Source organism: Pseudophryne corroboree, chromosome 2 (genome assembly GCF_028390025.1).
Source record: "Pseudophryne corroboree isolate aPseCor3 chromosome 2, aPseCor3.hap2, whole genome shotgun sequence".
NCBI classification, from domain to species: Eukaryota; Metazoa; Chordata; class Amphibia; order Anura; family Myobatrachidae; genus Pseudophryne; species Pseudophryne corroboree.
This window is the reverse complement of record NC_086445.1, coordinates 436,183,034-436,203,846: the sequence shown is the minus strand read 5'-3', so window position 1 is coordinate 436,203,846 and position 20,813 is coordinate 436,183,034. Positions and strand designations below refer to the sequence as shown.

Sequence of the window (20,813 nt, the reverse complement as noted above, 5' to 3'; positions counted from 1 at the left end):
GCCACTGGAGGCACCACAGGGGGCTGTATATGCAGCACTCCCTTAACAAAAGTCTGGACTTCAGGAACTGAAGCCAATTCTTTGTGGAAGAAAATCGACAGGGCCGAAATTTGAACCTTAATAGATCCCAATTTGAGACCCATAGACAATCCTGATTGCAGGAAATGTAGGAATCGACCCAGTTGAAATTCCTCCTTCGGAGCACTCCGATCCTCGCACCACGCAACATATTTTCGCCAAATGCGGTAATAATGTTGCGCGGTTACTTCCTTCCTTGCTTTAATCAAAGTAGGAATGACTTCTTCCGGCATGCCTTTTTCCTTTAGGATCCGGCGTTCAACCGCCATGCCGTCAAACGCAGCCGCGGTAAGTCTTGAAACAGACAGGGACCCTGCTGAAGCAAGTCCCTTCTCAGAGGTAGAGGCCACGGATCTTCCGTGATCATCTCTTGAAGTTCCGGGTACCAAGTCCTTCTTGGCCAATCCGGAACCACTAGTATCGTTCTTACGCCTCTTTGCCGTATAATTCTCAATACTTTTGGTATGAGAGGCAGAGGAGGAAACACATACACCGACTGGTACACCCAAGGCGTTACCAGCGTGTCCACAGCTATTGCCTGCGGATCTCTTGACCTGGCGCAATACCTGTCCAGTTTTTTGTTGAGGCGAGACGCCATCATGTCCACCATTGGTCTTTCCCAACGGGTTACCAGCATGTGGAAAACTTCTGGATGAAGTCCCCACTCTCCCGGGTGAAGGTCGTGTCTGCTGAGGAAGTCTGCTTCCCAGTTGTCCACTCCCGGGATGAACACTGCTGACAGTGCTATCACATGATTCTCTGCCCAGCGAAGAATCCTTGCAGCTTCTGCCATTGCACTCCTGCTTCTTGTGCCGCCCTGTCTGTTCACATGGGCGACTGCCGTGATGTTGTCCGACTGGATCAACACCGGTTTTCCTTGAAGCAGAGGTTCTGCCTGGCTTAGAGCATTGTATATTGCTCTTAGTTCCAGAATGTTTATGTGAAGAGACGTTTCCAGGCTCGACCACACGCCCTGGAAGTTTCTTCCTTGTGTGACTGCTCCCCAGCCTCTCAGGCTGGCGTCCGTGGTCACCAGGATCCAATCCTGTATGCCGAATCTGCGGCCCTCCAATAGATGAGCATTCTGCAACCACCACAGAAGAGATACCCTTGTCCTTGGAGACAGGGTTATCCGCTGGTGCATCTGAAGATGCGATCCTGACCATTTGTCCAACAGATCCCTCTGGAAGATTCTTGCGTGGAATCTGCCGAATGGAATTGCTTCGTAAGAAGCCACCATTTTTCCCAGGACTCTTGTGCATTGATGTACAGACACCTTTCCTGGTTTTAGGAGGTTCCTGACAAGCTCGGATAACTCCTTGGCTTTTTCCTCCGGGAGAAAAACCTTTTTCTGAACCGTGTCCAGAATCATCCCTAGGAACAGCAGACGTGTTGTCGGAATTAACTGGGATTTTGGAATATTCAGAATCCACCCGTGCTGTTTTAGCACTTCTTGAGACAGTGCTAATCCCATCTCTAGCTGTTCTCTGGACCTTGCCCTTATTAGGAGATCGTCTAAGTATGGGATAATTAATACGCCTTTTCTTCGAAGAAGAATCATCATCTCGGCCATTACCTTGGTAAAGACCCGAGGTGCCGTGGACAATCCGAACGGCAGCGTCTGAAACTGATAGTGACAGTTCTGTACGACGAACCTGAGGTACCCCTGGTGTGAGGGGTAAATTGGAACGTGGAGATACGCATCCTTGATGTCCAAGGATACCATAAAGTCCCCTTCTTCCAGGTTCGCTATCACTGCTCTGAGTGACTCCATCTTGAACTTGAACTTCTTTATGTACAGGTTCAAGGATTTCAGATTTAGAATAGGTCTTACCGAGCCATCCGGCTTCGGTACCACAAATAGAGTGGAATAATACCCCTTTCCTTGTTGTAAAAGGGGTACCTTGACTATCACCTGCTGAGAGTACAGCTTGTGAATGGCTTCCAAGACCGTCACCCTGTCGGAGGGGGACGTTGGTAAAGCAGACTTCAGGAAACGGCGAGGTGGATCCGTCTCTAGTTCCAACCTGTACCCCTGAGATATTATCTGCAGGATCCAGGGATCTACCTGCGAGTGAGCCCACTGCGCGCTGAAATTCTTGAGACGACCCCCCACCGCCCCCGAGTCCGCTTGAGAAGCCCCAGCGTCATGCTGAGGCTTTTGTAGAAGCGGGGGAGGGCTTCTGTTCCTGGGAAGGAGCTGCCTGTTGCTGTCTCTTCCCCCTTCCTCTGCCTCGTGGCAGATATGAATATCCCTTTGCTCTCTTGTTTTTAAAGGAACGAAAGGGCTGCGGTTGAAAAGTCGGTGTCTTTTTCTGTTGGGGAGTGACTTGAGGTAAAAAGGTGGATTTCCCGGCTGTAGCCGTGGCCACCAAATCCGATAGACCGACACCAAATAACTCCTCCCCTTTATACGGCAAAACTTCCATATGCCGTTTTGAGTCCGCATCGCCTGACCACTGTCGCGTCCATAAACTTCTTCTGGCCGAAATGGACATAGCACTTACCCGTGATGCCAGTGTGCAGATATCCCTCTGTGCATCACGCATATAAAGAAATGCATCCTTTATTTGCTCTAAAGACAGTAAAACATTGTCCCTATCCAGGGTATCAATATTTTCAATCAGGGACTCTGACCAAGCTACCCCAGCACTGCACATCCAGGCTGTCGCTATAGCTGGTCGTAGTATAACACCTGTATGTGTGTATATACTTTTTTGGATATTTTCCATCCTCCTATCTGCTGGATCTTTAAGTGCGGCCGTCTCAGGAGAGGGTAACGCCACTTGTTTTGATAAGCGTGTGAGCGCCTTGTCCACCCTAGGAGGTGTTTCCCAGCGCGCCCTAACCTCTGGCGGGAAAGGGTATAAAGCCAATAACTTCTTTGAAATTAGCATTTTTTTTATCGGGGGCAACCCACGCTTCATCACACACCTCATTTAATTCATCTGATTCAGGAAAAACTATAGGTAGTTTTTTCACACCCCACATGATACCCTGTTTTGTGGTACCTGTAGTATCAGCAATATGTAACGCCTCCTTCATTGCCAAAATCATATAACGTGTGGCCCTACTAGAAAATACGGTTGATTCGTCACCGTCGCCACTGGAATCAGTGCCTGTGTCTGGGTCTGTGTCGACCGACTGAGGCAAAGGGCGTTTTACAGCCCCTGACGGTGTTTGAGGCGCCTGGACAGGCACTAATTGATTGTCCGGCCGTCTCATGTCGTCAAACGACTGCTTTAGCGTGTTGACACTATCCCGTAATTCCATAAATAAAGGCATCCATTCTGGTGTCGACCCCCTAGGAGGTGACATCCCCATATTTGGCAATTGCTCCGCCTCCACACCAATATCGTCCTCATACATGTCGACACACACGTACCGACACACAGCAGACACACAGGGAATGCTCTTAACGAAGACAGGACCCCACTAGCCCTTTGGGGAGACAGAGGGAGAGTTTGCCAGCACACACCAAAAGCGCTATATATGACAGGGATAGCCTTATAATAAGTGCTCCCTGTATAGCTGCTTTAATAATATAGTTTTGCCACAATTTTGCCCCCCCTCTCTTGTTTTACCCTGTTTCTGTAGTGCAGTGCAGGGGAGAGCCTGGGAGCCTTCCTGACCAGCGGAGCTGTGTGAGGAAAATGGCGCTGTGTGCTGAGGAGATAGGCCCCGCCCCTTTTTCGGCGGGCTCGTCTCCCGCTCTTTAGTGGATTCTGGCAGGGGTTAAATATCTCCATATAGCCCCCGGAGGCTATATGTGAGGTATTTTTAGCCAAAAAAGGTTTTCATTTGCCTCCCAGGGCGCCCCCCTCCCAGCGCCCTGCACCCTCAGTGACTGCCGTGTGAAGTGTGCTGAGAGGAAAATGGCGCACAGCTGCAGTGCTGTGCGCTACCTTAAGAAGACTGAGGAGTCTTCTGCCGCCGATTCTGGACCTCTTCTCGTTTCAGCATCTGCAAGGGGGCCGGCGGCGAGGCTCCGGTGACCATCCAGGCTGTACCTGTGATCGTCCCTCTGGAGCTAATGTCCAGTAGCCAAGAAGCCAATCCATCCTGCACGCAGGTGAGTTCACTTCTTCTCCCCTAAGTCCCTCGTTGCAGTGATCCTGTTGCCAGCAGAACTCACTGTAAAATAAAAAACCTAAGCTAAACTTTTCTAAGCAGCTCTTTAGGAGAGCCACCTAGATTGCACCCTTCTCGGCCGGGCACCAAAATCTAACTGAGGCTTGGAGGAGGGTCATGGGGGGAGGAGCCAGTACACACCACCTGATCGTAAAGCTTTACTTTTTGTGCCCTGTCTCCTGCGGAGCCGCTATTCCCCATGGTCCTTTCAGGAACCCCAGCATCCACTAGGACGATAGAGAAAGATGGCTCACAACAATAATAACCCGATTTAGTTAACAATAACTATGTACAAGTATTGCAGACAATCCGCACTTGGGATGGGCGCCCAGCATCCACTACGGACTACGAGAAATAGAGTTATCGGTAAGTAAATTCTTATTTTCTCTGACGTCCTAGTGGATGCTGGGAACTCCGTAAGGACCATGGGGATTATACCAAAGCTCCCAAACGGGCGGGAGAGTGCGGATGACTCTGCAGCACCGAATGAGAGAACTCCAGGTCCTCCTCAGCCAGGGTATCAAATTTGTAGAATTTAGCAAACGTGTTTGCCCCTGACCAAGTAGCTGCTCGGCAAGGTTGTAAAGCCGAGACCCCTCGGGTAGCCGCCCAAGATGAGCCCACTTTCCTTGTGGAATGGGCTTTTACAGATTTTGGCTGTGGCAGGCCTGCCACAGAATGTGCAAGCTGAATTGTACTACAAATCCAACGAGCAATAGTCTGCTTAGAAGCAGGAGCACCCAGCTTGTTGGGTGCATACAGGATAAACAGCGAGTCAGATTTTCTGACTCCAGCCGTCCTGGAAACATATATTTTCAGGGCCCTGACTACGTCCAGCAACTTGGAGTCCTCCAAGTCCCTAGTAGCCGCAGGCACCACAATAGGCTGGTTCAAGTGAAATGTTGAAACCACCTTAGGGAGAAATTGAGGACGAGTCCTCAATTCTGCCCTGTCCGCATGAAAAATTAGGTAAGGGCTTTTATAGGATAAAGCCGCCAATTCTGAGACACGCCTGGCTGAAGCCAGGGCTAACAGCATTACCACTTTCCATGTGAGATATTTTAAATCCACTGTGGCAAGTGGTTCGAACCAATGTGATTTTACGAATCCCAAAACCACATTGAGATCCCAGGGTGCCACTGGAGGCACAAAGGGAGGCTGTATATGCAGTACCCCCTTTACAAAAGTCTGGACTTCAGGAACTGAAGCCAATTCTTTCTGGAAGAAAATCGACAAGGCCGAAATTTGAACCTTAATGGATCCTAATTTTAGGCCCATGAACAGTCCTGTTTGCAGGAAATGCAGGAAACGACCTAGTTGAAATTCCTCTGTCGGGGCCTTCCTGGCCTCGCACCACGCAACATATTTCCTCCAAATACGGTGATAATGTTGTGCAGTTACATCCTTCCTGGCTTTGATCAGGGTAGGGATGACTTCATCTGGAATGCCTTTCTCCTTCAGGATCCGGCGTTCAACCGCCATGCCGTCAAACGCAGCCGCGGTAAGTCTTGGAACAGACAGGGTCCTTGCTGAAGCAGGTCCCTTCTTAGAGGTAGAGGCCACGGATCCTCCGTGAGCATCTCTTGAAGTTCCGGGTACCAAGTCCTTCTTGGCCAATCCGGAGCCACGAGTATAGTTCTTACTCCTCTCCGTCTTATAATCCTCAGTACCTTGGGTATGAGAGGCAGAGGAGGGAACACATACACTGACTGGTACACCCACGGTGTTACCAGAGCGTCCACCGCTATTGCCTGAGGGTCCCTTGACCTGGCGCAATACCGGTCTAGTTTTTTGTTGAGGCGGGACGCCTGTCTGCTGAGAAAATCTGCTTCCCAGTTGTCCACTCCGGGAATGAACACTGCTGACAGTGCTATCACATGATTTTCCGCCCAGCGAAGAATCCTTGCAGCTTCTGCCATCGCTCTCCTGCTCCTTGTGCCGCCCTGTCTGTTTACGTGGGCGACTGCCGTGATGTTGTCCGACTGGATCAACACCGGCTGACCCTGAAGCAGAGGCCTTGCTTGACTTAGGGCATTGTAAATGGCCCTTAGTTCCAGGATATTTATGTGAAATGACGTTTCCATGCTTGACCACAAGCCCTGGAAATTTCTTCCCTGTGTGACTGCTCCCCAGCCTCTCAGGCTGGCATCCGTGGTCACCAGGACCCAGTCCTGAATGCCGAATCTGCGGCCCTCTAGAAGATGAGCACTCTGCAACCACCACAGGAGAGACACCCTTGTCCTTGGAGACAGGGTTATCCGCTGATGCATCTGAAGATGCGATCCGGACCATTTGTCCAGCAGATCCCACTGAAAGGTTCTTGCGTGGAATCTGCCGAATGGAATCGCTTCGTAAGAAGCCACCATTTTTCCCAGGACCCTTGTGCATTGATGCACTGACACTTGACCTGGTTTTAGGAGGTTCCTGACTAGCTCGGATAACTCCCTGGCTTTCTCCTCCGGGAGAAACACCTTTTTCTGGACTGTGTCCAGAATCATCCCTAGGAACAGCAGACGTGTCGTCGGAATCAGCTGCGATTTTGGAATATTTAGAATCCACCCGTGCTGTCGTAACACTACTTAAGATAGTGCTACTCCGACCTCTAACTGTTCCCTGGACCTTGCCCTTATCAGGAGATCGTCCAAGTAAGGGATAATTAAGACGCCTTTTCTTCGAAGAAGAATCATCATTTCGGCCATTACCTTGGTAAAGACCCGGGGTGCCGTGGACAATCCAAACGGCAGCGTCTGAAACTTATAATGACAGTTCTGTACCACAAACCTGAGGTACCCTTGGTGAGAAGGGCAAATTGGGACATGGAGGTAAGCATCCTTGATGTCCAGAGACACCATATAGTCCCCTTCTTCCAGGTTCGCTATCACTGCTCTGAGTGACTCCATCTTGAATTTGAACCTTTGTATGTAAGTGTTCAAGGATTTCAGATTTAAAATAGGTCTCACCGAGCCGTCTGGCTTCGGCACCACAAACAGCGTGGAATAATACCCCTTTCCCTGTTGCAGGAGGGGTACCTTGATTATCACCTGCTGGGAATACAGCTTGTGAATGGCTTCCAATACCGCCTCCCTGTCGGAGGGAGACGTTGGTAAAGCAGACTTCAGGAACCGGCGAGGGGGAGACGTCTCGAATTCCAATTTGTACCCCTGAGATACTACCTGCAGGATCCAGGGGTCCACTTGCGAGTGAGCCCACTGCGCTCTGATATTCTTGAGACGGCCCCCCACCGTGCCTGAGTCCGCTTGTAAGGCCCCAGCGTCATGCTGAGGACTTGGCAGAAGCGGGGGAGGGCTTCTGTTCCTGGGAAGAGGCTGCCTGATGCAGTCTTTTTCCCCTTCCTCTGCCCCGGGGCAGAAATGAGGAGCCTTTTGCCCGCTTGCCCTTATGGGGACGAAAGGACTGAGCCTGAAAAGACGGTGTCTTTTTCTGCTGAGAGGTGACTTGGGGTAAAAAAGGTGGATTTCCCAGCCGTTGCCGTGGCCACCAGGTCCGATAGACCAACCCCAAATAACTCCTCCCCTTTATACGGCAATACTTCCATATGCCGTTTGGAATCCGCATCACCTGACCACTGTCGCGTCCATAACCCTCTTCTGGCAGAAATGGACAGCGCACTTACTCTTGATGCCAGAGTGCAAATATCCCTCTGTGCATCTCGCATATATAGAAATGCATCCTTTAAATGCTCTATAGTCAATAATATACTGTCCCTATCCAGGGTATCAATATTTTCAGTCAGGGAATCCGACCAAGCCACCCCAGCACTGCACATCCAGGCTGAGGCGATTGCTGGTCGCAGTATAACACCAGTATGTGTGTATATACTTTTTAGGATATTTTCCAGCTTCCTATCAGCTGGTTCCTTGAGGGCGGCCGTATCAGGAGACGGTAACGCCACTTGTTTTGATAAGCGTGTGAGCGCTTTATCTACCCTAGGGGGTGTTTCCCAACGCGCCCTAACCTCTGGCGGGAAAGGGTATAATGCCAATAATTTTTTAGAAATTATCAGTTTTTTATCGGGGGAAACCCACGCTTCATCACACACCTCATTTAATTCATCTGATTCAGGAAAAACTACGGGTAGTTTTTTCACACCCCACATAATACCCTTTTTTGTGGTACTTGTAGTATCAGAAATGTTCAAAACCTCCTTCATTGCCGTGATCATGTAACGTGTGGCCCTACTGGAAGTCACGTTTGTCTCCTCACCGTCGACACTGGAGTCAGTGTCCGTGTCTGGGTCTGTGTCGACCATCTGAGGTAACGGGCGCTTTAGAGCCCCTGACGGTGTTTGAGACGCCTGGACAGGCACTAGCTGATTTGCCGGCTGTCTCATGTCGTCAACAGTCTTTTGTAAAGTGCTGACGCTATCACGTAATTCCTTCCATAAGACCATCCAGTCAGGTGTCGTCTCCCTAGGGGGTGACATCACTATTACAGGCAATTGCTCCGCCTCCACACCATTTTCCTCCTCATACATGTCGACACAAACGTACCGACACACAGCACACACACAGGGAATGCTCTGATAGAGGACAGGACCCCACTAGCCCTTTGGGGAGACAGAGGGAGAGTTTGCCAGCACACACCAGAGCGCTATATATAATGTATAGGGACAACCTTATATAAGTGTTTCTCCCTTATATAGCTGCTGTATAGATTCTTATGCCAATTTAGTGCCCCCCCCTCTCTTGTTTTACCCTGTTTCTGTAGTGCAGGACTGCAGGGGAGAGTCAGGGAGACGTCCTTCCAGCGGAGCTGTGAGGGAAAATGGCGCTTGTGTGCTGAGGAGATAGGCTCCGCCCCCTTCTCGGCGGCCTTTCTCCCGCTTTTTTAAGGAAAACTGGCAGGGGTTAAATGCATCCATATAGCCCAGGAGCTATATGTGATGCATTTTTCGCCATCCAAGGTGTTTTTATTGCGTCTCAGGGCGCCCCCCCCCAGCGCCCTGCACCCTCAGTGACCGGAGTGTGAAGTGTGCTGAGAGCAATGGCGCACAGCTGCGGTGCTGTGCGCTACCTTGTTGAAGACAGGACGTCTTCTGCCGCCGATTTTCCGGACCTCTTCCGTCTTCTGGCTCTGTAAGGGGGCCGGCGTCGCGGCTCTGGGACCCATCCATGGCTGGGCCTGTGATCGGTCCCTCTGGAGCTAATGTCCAGTAGCCTAAGAAGCCCAATCCACTCTGCACGCAGGTGAGTTCGCTTCTTCTCCCCTTAGTCCCTCGATGCAGTGAGCCTGTTGCCATCAGGACTCACTGAAAATAAAAAACCTAACAAACTTTTTCACTAAGCAGCTCAGGAGAGCCACCTAGTGTGCACCCTTCTCGTTCGGGCACAAAAATCTAACTGAGGCTTGGAGGAGGGTCATAGGGGGAGGAGCCAGTGCACACCAGGTAGTCCTAAAGCTTTTACTTTTGTGCCCAGTCTCCTGCGGAGCCGCTATTCCCCATGGTCCTTACGGAGTTCCCAGCATCCACTAGGACGTCAGAGAAAATAGTGAGGTGTATTAATATATGGCTAACAAATGCAAATGATGAAGCACACATATGTGGTAACATAACACCACAGTCGCTCTACTCTCCAGCCAGCACCTTTAAGTAAGTTGTAAGTTGTGATGTAGAGTCTGATATTTGCCAAATGTGCTCGTCCAATCAGCTTCATTGACACGGATTGCTGCTTCATTTACAATATAATACAAATTTTGGTTACTTGGAATGTATCCGAGTTAAGCTTCTTTACAAAGTCAGCAGAAAAACCACAGAAGTAGAGATGCCAGATATTTGTCTTTTATATACCAATTAACAGCTATTAAATATGCAAGTTGTCAAGAAAGATAAATTATATAGTTTACTGTCAAATACAGTAACCAACAGCTTCTGTTATATTAATATTCTCTCATAAAGCTAAACAACTGTACTTCCCTGACTTCAGAATACAGGATAGATTGTATTTCTTAAGATTACTAGATTACCTCTGCTAAATGGAAAAGGGCTGATTTTCCACAGCGTTTTGGAGGTTCAGGACAGTTAATCTGTAAGGTACTTGACGATATCTATGTAGAAAACAAAAACACATTATTTCTATATATGCTTCCTCTGCACATACTAGCCAGAAACAGGTTATTCATAAAATGTAGTTAAAAAAAAAAAAAAAAAAAGACAAATCATTTGTAAACAATATTCATTTTTTAGCAATTGTGTCATATACGAGGTACCCAGTTTCCTTTTACAGTCACTGCTAAACGGTATAATTAGGTCAAGGACAGGGGCAGTAGGAAAGTACAGTACATGGGTCATTTTTATTTCAGTAGTCTTAAGCATTTTGGAACACACATCTCACATGTATATACCTTTTTAAACCAAACAATGAGAACATGGGAAAGTGAATGATGCTGGGTAGATATATAATGCATATTTAGGTCTATAAAAACATAGATCTATAGTAGTATATGGTTCTCAAGCACCATACATGGAAATTATAATAACGCATGTGCCGTTTGCATTAGTATGTAACGTCTCTTACAAATTGTATAGTGCTAAGTAAAATGTTTGTGCTCTATAAAAACTTGGTGAAAATTTAAAATATTAAAGTCAGACGTACAAGACCATTTTGGGAAAAATTGTGTTATCCAGTTGATTTCATACCTCAGCAAATTGGAACAGTGCAGACTTCTCGCACCGCTTAGCAGGCATCAGGACATCTGAATGTGATGCGCTAGAAGAAATCTGAAAATAATATATATACTTATCAATAATGTGTCTGTAGAAAGAAAAGTGCAGTAAATTAAAAAAGATTCACAAGAAAACCTCATACATTTTAGCATTTAAGTTCTGTACATAATTTAACAGACATTACCAAGTGTAGGGCTAGCTTTTAAACACTATATAAAATAATGCTTTTAACACTGCTATTGCTTTTAGAGCTATAGCCTGCTGGAATAACATGTGTTACAGTAACATTTCTGCCACATGAGTTCCTGGATGTTCAATATCTACATTAATGTTCCCAGCATCAGAACTTGCAGTTGGGACTCAGAAGGGTCGGCCCATTTTCACTATGAAAGACTGCGAAGAAATCTGAATCTGACCATCAGCCTTTTAGCCATAAGGAATGTAATAAATCACTGCATTTTTTTATTCATAATTTACTTATACTCTTATTATTACTTGCTCTTACTGGTTATTACTTATAGCTATCAATTTACATATTGCTATAGATTTATATATATTTGTAAGTGCAACACATTTATTACGGAGATCTACTTTTATGATACTACTGTATTGCCTTGTTTCTTTTGTCTCATTTCATCCTACCCCATTCATGGACTCAACCCCACTTTCTTTTTTTGGCTCTCACATTTTCCTTCCAATTCAACCCCTCTCCATCTTTGTCTTTCTGCTTCGACCATCTTAACCCTACCACTCACATATTCCACAACTTCACAAACCACTGGCATGTAGTATAATGTAGACAGCGGAAGGATACGCCTAGGCTAAGAGAAGGTAGAGTTAGGTTCTAAGGTGAATGGGAGATTAAGGTAAGGCACTGGTGGGGGGGGGGGGGGGGGGGGGTTTAGGGGTTAGCTATGTGATACCACTGGAAGTGCCACCCTGCAGGACCCAGAAGACACTGCTGGAGGCATTGGACCAAGTCACCACTAGTCTACCAGGGATGTTTTGTCGACATTTAGTCAGTGTTGACATGATGTCAACTTTGTCAGTGTCTACATTATGACCATGGTGACATTCTTATGTCGACATGAATGTAAACAAAATATACCACACCCCAAAACACTGTACAGCAGAGGTTCCCAAACTCTGCAATTACAGTCCAGGTTTTATTGACTGAGATAGTAATTAAGTCACTTGTGCTCAAGCATGGATACCCTTAAAACGTGACCTGTAATGGTACAGCTTGGGAAACTCTACACTGCGGTACTGTCTTCAGATATCATTTATCTGACTTCTGTTTCCCCACCAACCTTACTTGGGGATCTCCCTATTAATCATATCTACACATATCACCTTCCTTCCCAAACCTTACCAAGATTGCATTATTATATTATTGTTCTTTGTAAAATCCTGTGTCTTAAGGGCCCCATACACTAACACGACATGTCCAACTGTCATGTCGCAGGCGATCACCCCGGCAGCCTCCCAGGTGGCAGGATCGGCCAAGAGACATCGTATGCTGTCCCTTTGCATACGATGCATCTTGGGCGATCCCAGCCATGCCTGCGGTGTCGGACATGATCGCTAGTGCAGCACGGTCAATTTGGAGGATTCGATCCGATGCTCGCGCAAATGCGCATCGCTACGGATCGGAAACACCTCCAAAATGCTCGATTTCATCTGATATGTCGGGCCGAATGCCCGAAATCGGATGAAATCGGGCATTATCGTTCTAGTGTATGGGGCTCTTTAGACCAATGACAATATCATCTAGCAACCTTTTCAGTTTATACCTGCTAATGTCTACAGAGCCTATCTACCAGCTACAGACCCTGCCTGTATCCTCTAACCCACCATTGACAGACCCCAACATCTACAATACAGCGTTCCTTGGTTATGGACATATATAGAATGTTATTCTCTAGCTTTACTGGGTAGAGGAACTTGTGTTTCTTGTTTCAGATATGCTCCCCCACAACAGCCAAGCACATTATTGGTGCACCTGTAACAGCAATTGTCACATGACAAATTAGCTTGTCAGGAATCCATACATTCTTAGTGCTGTGGTAGAATTTCTCTGTCCTACTAGTAAACACAGGTGATAATTTTATCAGTATTTCAGACAGCCATTGGAAGAGCCTCTGGAGGCATGATAATCAAGATCAATATGTCTCTGTGTTCAGGAAGAGATTCGGCTTCAAATGGACACCTTGTCTGTTATTTGTATGTAAGCCTGTGGTAGAGCCAACTTATTTAGCTCTCAAAAGGGATCTATTTATGAAACAGCAAAGAGACCAATTTTAGTTAGCAACAGTGCTTGATATTGCATCACATTACTAATTATCCCTTTTATTAACCTTTTATCCCTGCAGGTTGAAAGCCTTTGCATAGAGAAACCTTTGTAATAAATTTTGTGGCATAGCTGTACCTCTATAAAATGTGTAACAGGATAAAAGCATTACAGAAAACATTTACAATAAAGCATTTACAATGCAGTTGTTCTTGAACCATGCTAATGCAATCATTGCAACATATCTGAAAGACTTTTGTCATCTTATTTAAAATAAAAATAAAACACAGATAGAGCAAAAAAGAAGGCACTCACCAATACCTTAAAAAGCTTAGGTAATTTACTCAGCATGGAATCAAGGGGTCTATTTACTAAGCTGTGGACGGAGATAAAGTGGACGGAGATAAAGTACCAGCCATTCAGCTTATAAACTGCCATGTTACAGGCTGTGTTTGAAATATGACAGTTAGGAGCTTATTGGCTGGTACTGTATCTCCACTCAAGGCTTAGTAAATAGACCCCCCCAAGTCACAGACTGTAGGTTGACATATGCTTTGTAGTGATTTCCAACTATAAATTTGAATATGTCTTGACAAAGATCTAAGTATGATCGAAACAACGACCTACAGTCTGTTTAAAGCTAAGGTGTGCAAATGTCCAGTTTGTACAGAATATATATTAAAAAAAATTTTAAAAAAAAATTATAATATAATTATATAATATAATATAATATATAATATATATATATATATAATATAATATAATATAATTATAAAAAAAATTACACACACACACACACACACACACACACACACACACACACACTATATTTGTTTTTAATTAATACTTTGAGATCTTATTTTTTTTTATCCAGCAAAGTTTACTGATAGCCCAAAATCTAAGCTTCCAGGGGCATGCAGAACAGAATGTTACATCTATGGCACTCCGGAGTGAGACCCTGCCATGTGGGGAAGAGCTACAATAGTCCATTGGTGGAGTCACTGCATCTACCTCTGCTATATGACCTTATTGTACAAAGCTTCCTCAGCAGGAAGACACAAGGTTATGCCATACTTACCTACATTTTGGCTGCTCTCTGCGGGAGAGAGCAGCCAGGTCAGCTCAGAGGGCGGGCAGGGGAGGCTGTGACATCGTGGAGGGGGTGGGCCGGAGACGGGACGGAGAAAGGGCGGAGCAAGGGCAGGGTCATGACGATGCCTCTTTTAAGCCATGCCCCCCGCTCTGTAATGCCGCGATCACCGGCATTACACTGCAGGGGGCGTGGCTATGATGACGCAATTCAGCAAGAATCGCGTCATCAACTGCCCGGACCGCCCACTTTACACACTAAGTGGGCGGACGGGCAGGGGGGACCCCACGAATCGGGAGACTTGCCTGCTCTTCCGGGGGCCCGGGAGGGTCACCCGATTTTCGGGAGCCTCCCGGCCATTCCGGGAGAGTAGGCAAGTATGGGTTATGCTATGGCAGGGGGTTAAGGGGGTTATTCAGAGTTGTTAGCAAACCAAAAAAAAGGTAGCAATTGGGCAAAACCATGCTGCACTGCAGGTGGGACAGATGTACTGTAACATGTGCAAAGAGAGTTAGATTTTGGTGGGTTATTTTGTTTGTGTGCATGGTAAATACTGTCTGCTTTATTTATACACTGCAATTTAGATTTCAGTTTGAACACACCCCACCCAAATCTTACTCTCTCTGCACATGTTATATCTGTCCCCCCTGCAGTTCACATGGTTTTTTCCTTTAGTGTGTTTTTCTGGTTTGCTAACAACTCTGAATAACCCCTTAGGCCTTACCAGTGAGGCACACTTTCTTGCATATCAAAATCCCAGAACTGGCAAGCCAGGTATTTAAATGAGCAAGCTGAATGGGCAAACTTGAAAGTGGCATTCATTTGTGAGAAGCTGCTGAGCATTTCAGTGTGCAAACAGACTAGATTATCTGTTCTGATAAGATTTCCTATGGGAACCTGTGTGCAAATTGTAAAGCCCACAAAGTTGCAGATGTAGAGGCAAATCAGACATACGCATTAAACACATTACTGAAATGAGGCTGTAAAGGAAAGGAGAAGAGCAGAGGATACATTTATCATAAATAAAAGGCACTGCATACTCCATTATACAGGTATTTTATCTTTTTTACCTTGTGCTTCATCTGTGATCACAGCGCTATTGCTAAAGTTTATCGCTAGGGTCTCGCTTCCAACTCTGCCTACTTAATCTCAGACACCGTGTTCACTACATCACCTTAACTACAGGTAAATTATGCAATGATTCTGTCCTACCATAAAGAGGCTGCTATGTGCTTGGTGGAACATTGCACTGCCTTGTCCACAAATGGGTCTTGCGCTGAATTCATTGCTGCTTATAGGCAAATTCATTACCCATTAGATTTATTATGTATTTATTATTAATACATTTACATGGAATGTCATACCTCTGCATATTCAAATAATGGGGACTTCTTGGTGGGCTGAAAAGAATCAGGTTCCTTTATCTGAGCAATGTTTGAAGAGACCTGTGTATATATACAAAGTGTATTAGTGTTACAGTGAAGGATATATTAACGTCAAAACAACAATAGCAACTGCTGAATCTCTTAACAGTTTGGACAAATTAGTCATTTCTATCGATCCTGGCCAATTTCGAAAGTTCTAGCTCTTAACCATACTCTCTGGATGTCTGCTGACTAGGGGTGAACCTAGAGCAAACGACTTATTCTTCCATTTGATACAGCTCCCCGTGGTATTGTTTTATCTCCTGTATTACAATAAAGTACTGCATTGTAAAAGAGCATTTATTACAAAGAACTACAAATTGCTTTCACAGTACAGCAGAGCATTAGAAGAAAAGAGACACGAGGAAGCCTCAGGAAGGTGAATCTGAGAAACTTTGGTAAAACAAACATTAAGCTGCTATTAGGTATAGCTATCAGAGGAATACGGTCATTACGTTGACAGCCATTAGGTCGACATGGAAAAAGGTCGACATGCGTTCTTCACATTTGAACTTTTTTCATACTTTGCAATCCACGTGGACTACAACTTGGAACAGTAACCTCTGCCAAGTGCAGCGGTAGCAGAGCGAGGCACCTTGCCTAGTGTTCACGCTAGGCAGTTTTAGCAGGGCGCCGCGCCCTGCCCAATTTTTTAAGGGCAAAACCAGCCCTGCCCTTTCTGCGGCGTCCTGCGAAAACTGCCGCCCGCTTCCTGCCCTCACAGCCGTGTAAAGATGCCGCGCGCATGCGCGCGGCATCTATTCACGCTTAGAGCGCGCTTGGGGAAGCCCAGCACCTACGTAGGTGCTGGGCACGCCCCCAACAGTGACGACGCCGCCCATGCCCCCTTTTAGTACCGCAATGACCTCACCCCCTATTTTGCATGGCCGCGCCCCATTTTCGCCGCACGCGCACGCTAGTGCCCCTCTAGATCCGGCACCCTGCCTGGATTCTAGAGTGAACACTACTTGCCCGAAGCATGGTGAGCGAAGCGAGCCATGAGAGGGGACACGGTGCACTAATTGGGGTTCCCCATCACTTTACAAAGAAAACGACACCAAAAAAAAAGTAAGAAAACACCCTCATGTTGACCTAGTGACCATGTCGACCTAATGACCCATACCCCTATCAGAGATGAATCACCTACAAGTGCTGAGCACTGGATAGAGAGGTTATTAAATGTATTACAACTGACAGATGCTGTGAGAGGTTCCATGGTGGTGGTTTTAGACTTTAAGGTAAAAATACACCAGAGTGACATGTGTAACAGCTAGTGTGAGTTTGTCAGTAGGTGGACACCTGTAACATACTTAAATGCATTGAAAAAGTAAAAAAATCAAGGTGAAATTATTTTTCCATTAAGGCTGGGGCCACACATAGCGGTACAGCGGGTACCGTTCAGCGGGATTCGCTTGGCCGGAAGGAGTCTGCACAAGGACTCCTATGCAGCCGCCTACATATATGTGGCGGTGCCGTAGTCGCTGGATCCAACCGCAGCATGCTGCGGTTAAGGCGGATGACGGGACAACAGGATTTTCAGTTGAATACATACAATTGAAATCCCATTGTGGCACTGGCCGGATCCTGTTCTGCGGCATCCGGCAGAACAGGATCCGCGTGAACACAAAAACCCTCCTTCTGGCCAAGTGGGTTCCACTGAACCGCTATGTGTGAACCAGCCTAACAGCTGAATTTTGATCTTACTGGTTTCACATTATTTTATACTGTATGCTACAGGACCTCATTACCCATATACTGTAAATACAGTACCAAATTGATTCACAATGGAGATCATTTTTTCGTTGATAAAGAGCACATGTAAAAGACAATCTGTTTGTGGGGAACAAATTTAAACACTGCTATTGTACAATTAGCGCCTTATATTTAATTATTACCAGTTATTTATATAGCGCACACATATTCTGCAGCGCTTTATAGAGAATATTTGGTCACTCACATCAGTCACTGCCCCAGTGGAGCTTACAATCTATATTTCCTACAACATTCACGCTAGGGTTATAGGGTTAATTTTGTTGGGAGCCAATTAACCTCCCATAGGAAACACACGCAAGTATGGGGAGAATATACAAACACCACACAGTTAGGGCCTTGGTGGTAATCAAACCCATCACCTTAGTGTTGTGAGGCAGTAATGCTAACTATTATACCATCCGTACTGAAAGGTTAACTAAGATTAATAACTATAAGCTAAATTATTTTATAATCGTAAACCTACTGGCAAATGTCACATTCCTCTCAACCTGAGTCAATCAGAAAATATAATTACTCACATGAAGGGTCAAAGAGCTGTAAGTAACCATAAAACACTGAATAATGAACACTAGCCACAGAATGCATCTGAGAACCATGTTGAGGTACCATGAGAATCTGAGTTGAGGGGTCACAGCATGTTGGTACAAAGTTTAACAATCATAACAATACTGAATCCCTCTTGGTGAAATCCTAAGACTTCCTCGATTACAGCAATACCCTAGTGCCCTTTCAAGGATGCATAGTCAGGGCCGTCTTTTCATATGGGCTCAATGAGCTCTTGCCCAAGGGCCCCAGGAGTATACGGACCCTAGGCTGATAGCTGAGGGTCCCTTCTTTCCAGGGGTACCAGATTTTTGAAAATAGGCCCTGAGGAACCGGAGATATCTGACTTGAAAGCAGTGGTCCCCATCCAAGCCTGTTAATTGCTCTTCCCAGCCAGATATCTTGGGTTCTGTCTGACTTAGAGTTTTTCTGAGGGTATACTCCAAAATCTGGGACTCTCCCCTTTTTGTGGATACTGGCAGCTAGTCTCTGCTATGCCCAGAACCAGAGATATCAGCCTTCCAGCAGCTGGTCCCTGCTCCAGCTCCACATGCCTGGTATGCAGTTTTAGATAATCCTTTGGTGGATTGCTCTGGCTCCTGAACTCTGATCCCCAAGTCCCCAGTATCTCCTGACAGGTGTCCCCAGTATCTCCTGACAGGTGCCCCCAGTACCTCCTGAAAGGTGCCCCCAGTACCTCTTGAAAGGTGCCCCCAGTACCTCCTGAAAGGTGCCCCCAGTACCTCCTGAAAGGTGTCCCCAGTACCTCCTGAAAGGTGTCCCCAGTACCTCCTGAAAGGTGTCCCCAGTACCTCCTGAAAGGTGGGACTCTCTCGTTTTTTATCCCATTGAATGCGAATAAATCTATTTCCAGGAACTGGAGATATATCTAGTCAAGCAAGCTGCCCTCCCACCGGAAAATTATAAATATTAAGCCCACTCCACTATCCACCCCTCCCCTACGTAATTAGCACCCCCTACCACCCTGGAAGTCATGTATTGGGGCCCCTTCATTCAGCCCAATGTCCCCTTCTACAGTTTAGTGTTCTCCCTCCCACCCCATCTCCCACCATCTGTGCAGTAAAGGAGTAATTAGCAGAAATTACTGCTCCAGGTCCTACATGCTGAGCGGAAGATAGAGTACACCGTACCAGCCACGGGACATCAGAGCTGCCGCTGATAGCACCCCCCACCCCTACCACTGGAGGATGGGTAAGGGCCCCAGTGCATTGCTGTGCCCAGGGGCCTACACTGCTGTTAAGACGGCCCTGTACATAGTACCATTAATCTCAATAATAAGTTAAAGCAATACATTTCAACAAAGTAAGAGACACCTATTGTAATCGTATAAGTCTCCCATATCTGAAAAACCAATATCCAACATTTTTGAGCATGACAGATAGTAACACCTTTGTTTCTCTGATAATTCAATGAAACTTTCTTTCATGCATAAAATTAATTACAAATATTGTATAAAATTACTTTCAAGAAATGTGTATATAAAACACAAATGCAAACACAAACGCAGTGGCTCCCATACTTTTTTGAATTACAGTACACTATAGTATCAGATATTTTTTCACAGCACCCATAGGCCAAAAATTTATTGAGAAATTTAAAAAGAAATATTAAAAGTAAGTTGACTTCCGGTTTCGGCTTGATGGAGTGAGGAGCTCCGTTTCTGAATTCCCTTCCCCGCTCCCCAGCAGTCACCTTTTACAAGGCTTTTAAGCCTCTTTTCAGCTACGGACCCCTCCATAGTGCCCCTGTCACCGCTGATGGACCGTTTTCTGGCCCCCCTGACGCTGCACACACAGTCAGATCAGCAGACGCCGCAGCCTCCATGCCAGAAGAAGAGGCGTGCAGCAGGAAATATGGCGCTGGACGCCACTGCTGAGAGCGCTCTCCCTGTACATAAGAAACCTGCGGCTGAGGGACCATCTTCTGGAGGGCATGCGAGTCCGGGCTCTGACGCCCCTCTCACTTATAGAGAGGTGGTTGAAGGCATTACAGCCACTATGTCCCCTCTCCTCTCTAAAGCAGTGGCTGACATCACTGGTCAGTTGCAGAAATTGAATCACAGGGTCTCTGTTAATGAACAACAGCTTGGTGTAGTCTCCAATGATATTGGTAATCTGCAACACTCTATAAAACGCCCCACTACTGAAAACTGGTTCCGGTATAAAAGATAGATAGTGTCTAGTTAGACAGTCAATAGGTAGACACCATATGTTAAACCCCTTTTCCACCTACGAGCACGGGTCGCAGCCGGGAGCCTGACACGGAAGCTGCTTCCTGCTGCGACCCGTGCTCGGCCCCTTTCCCATCAGCAGTCACAACCCGGCATATGCCGGGTTGGTGACGCTTCTAGTGACGCGGCAGGGGCGGCGCAGGGAGATCACATGATCTCCCAGCGCCGCCCTTCCATACAGTGTAAACGGGAGCCATGTCGCATCGACACGGCTCCCGTTTACACTACAACCCAACCCGGATCATTCCCGTGTCCTACCCAGGTAGATAGCCGGGTAGGATTCACGGGTCACTTGATCCGGGTTTACCCTTTTCAACTTGCAAAAAACACGGGTAAATGCGCGCCTCCGTGCATTTACCCGTGTTTTTTGAGCTACTGGAAAAGGGGTATCAGACAGACATTAGGTCGACAGGGTCAAAAGGTCGACAGGGTCAAAAGGTCGACACCATGTTTTTTTGCATTTTAGTGGTTTGTGTGGATAGTTTTGTCATCTGGGACCCCCAGTTGTAAAAAGGCAGGCGCTCGCCACAAGGTTTATAACGAACTCT

General features: G+C 46.5%; 1 protein-coding gene across 5 annotated transcripts in view; it reads right to left on the bottom strand.

Annotated features, from left to right (window-relative positions):
- The window catches only part of BBX (BBX high mobility group box domain containing), a 244,701-nt gene that overhangs the window by 102,141 nt on the left and 121,747 nt on the right, over positions 1 to 20,813 (bottom strand). For all 5 annotated transcript variants that reach the window (XM_063953620.1, XM_063953619.1, XM_063953622.1 and 2 more), the window contains 3 exons: positions 15,639 to 15,719; positions 10,868 to 10,948; positions 10,195 to 10,275 (listed from right to left, as the gene is read on the bottom strand). In XM_063953620.1, the coding sequence (XP_063809690.1) occupies positions 10,195 to 10,275; positions 10,868 to 10,948; positions 15,639 to 15,719 (243 nt within the window). The remainder of the gene's footprint in view (positions 1 to 10,194; positions 10,276 to 10,867; positions 10,949 to 15,638; positions 15,720 to 20,813) is intronic.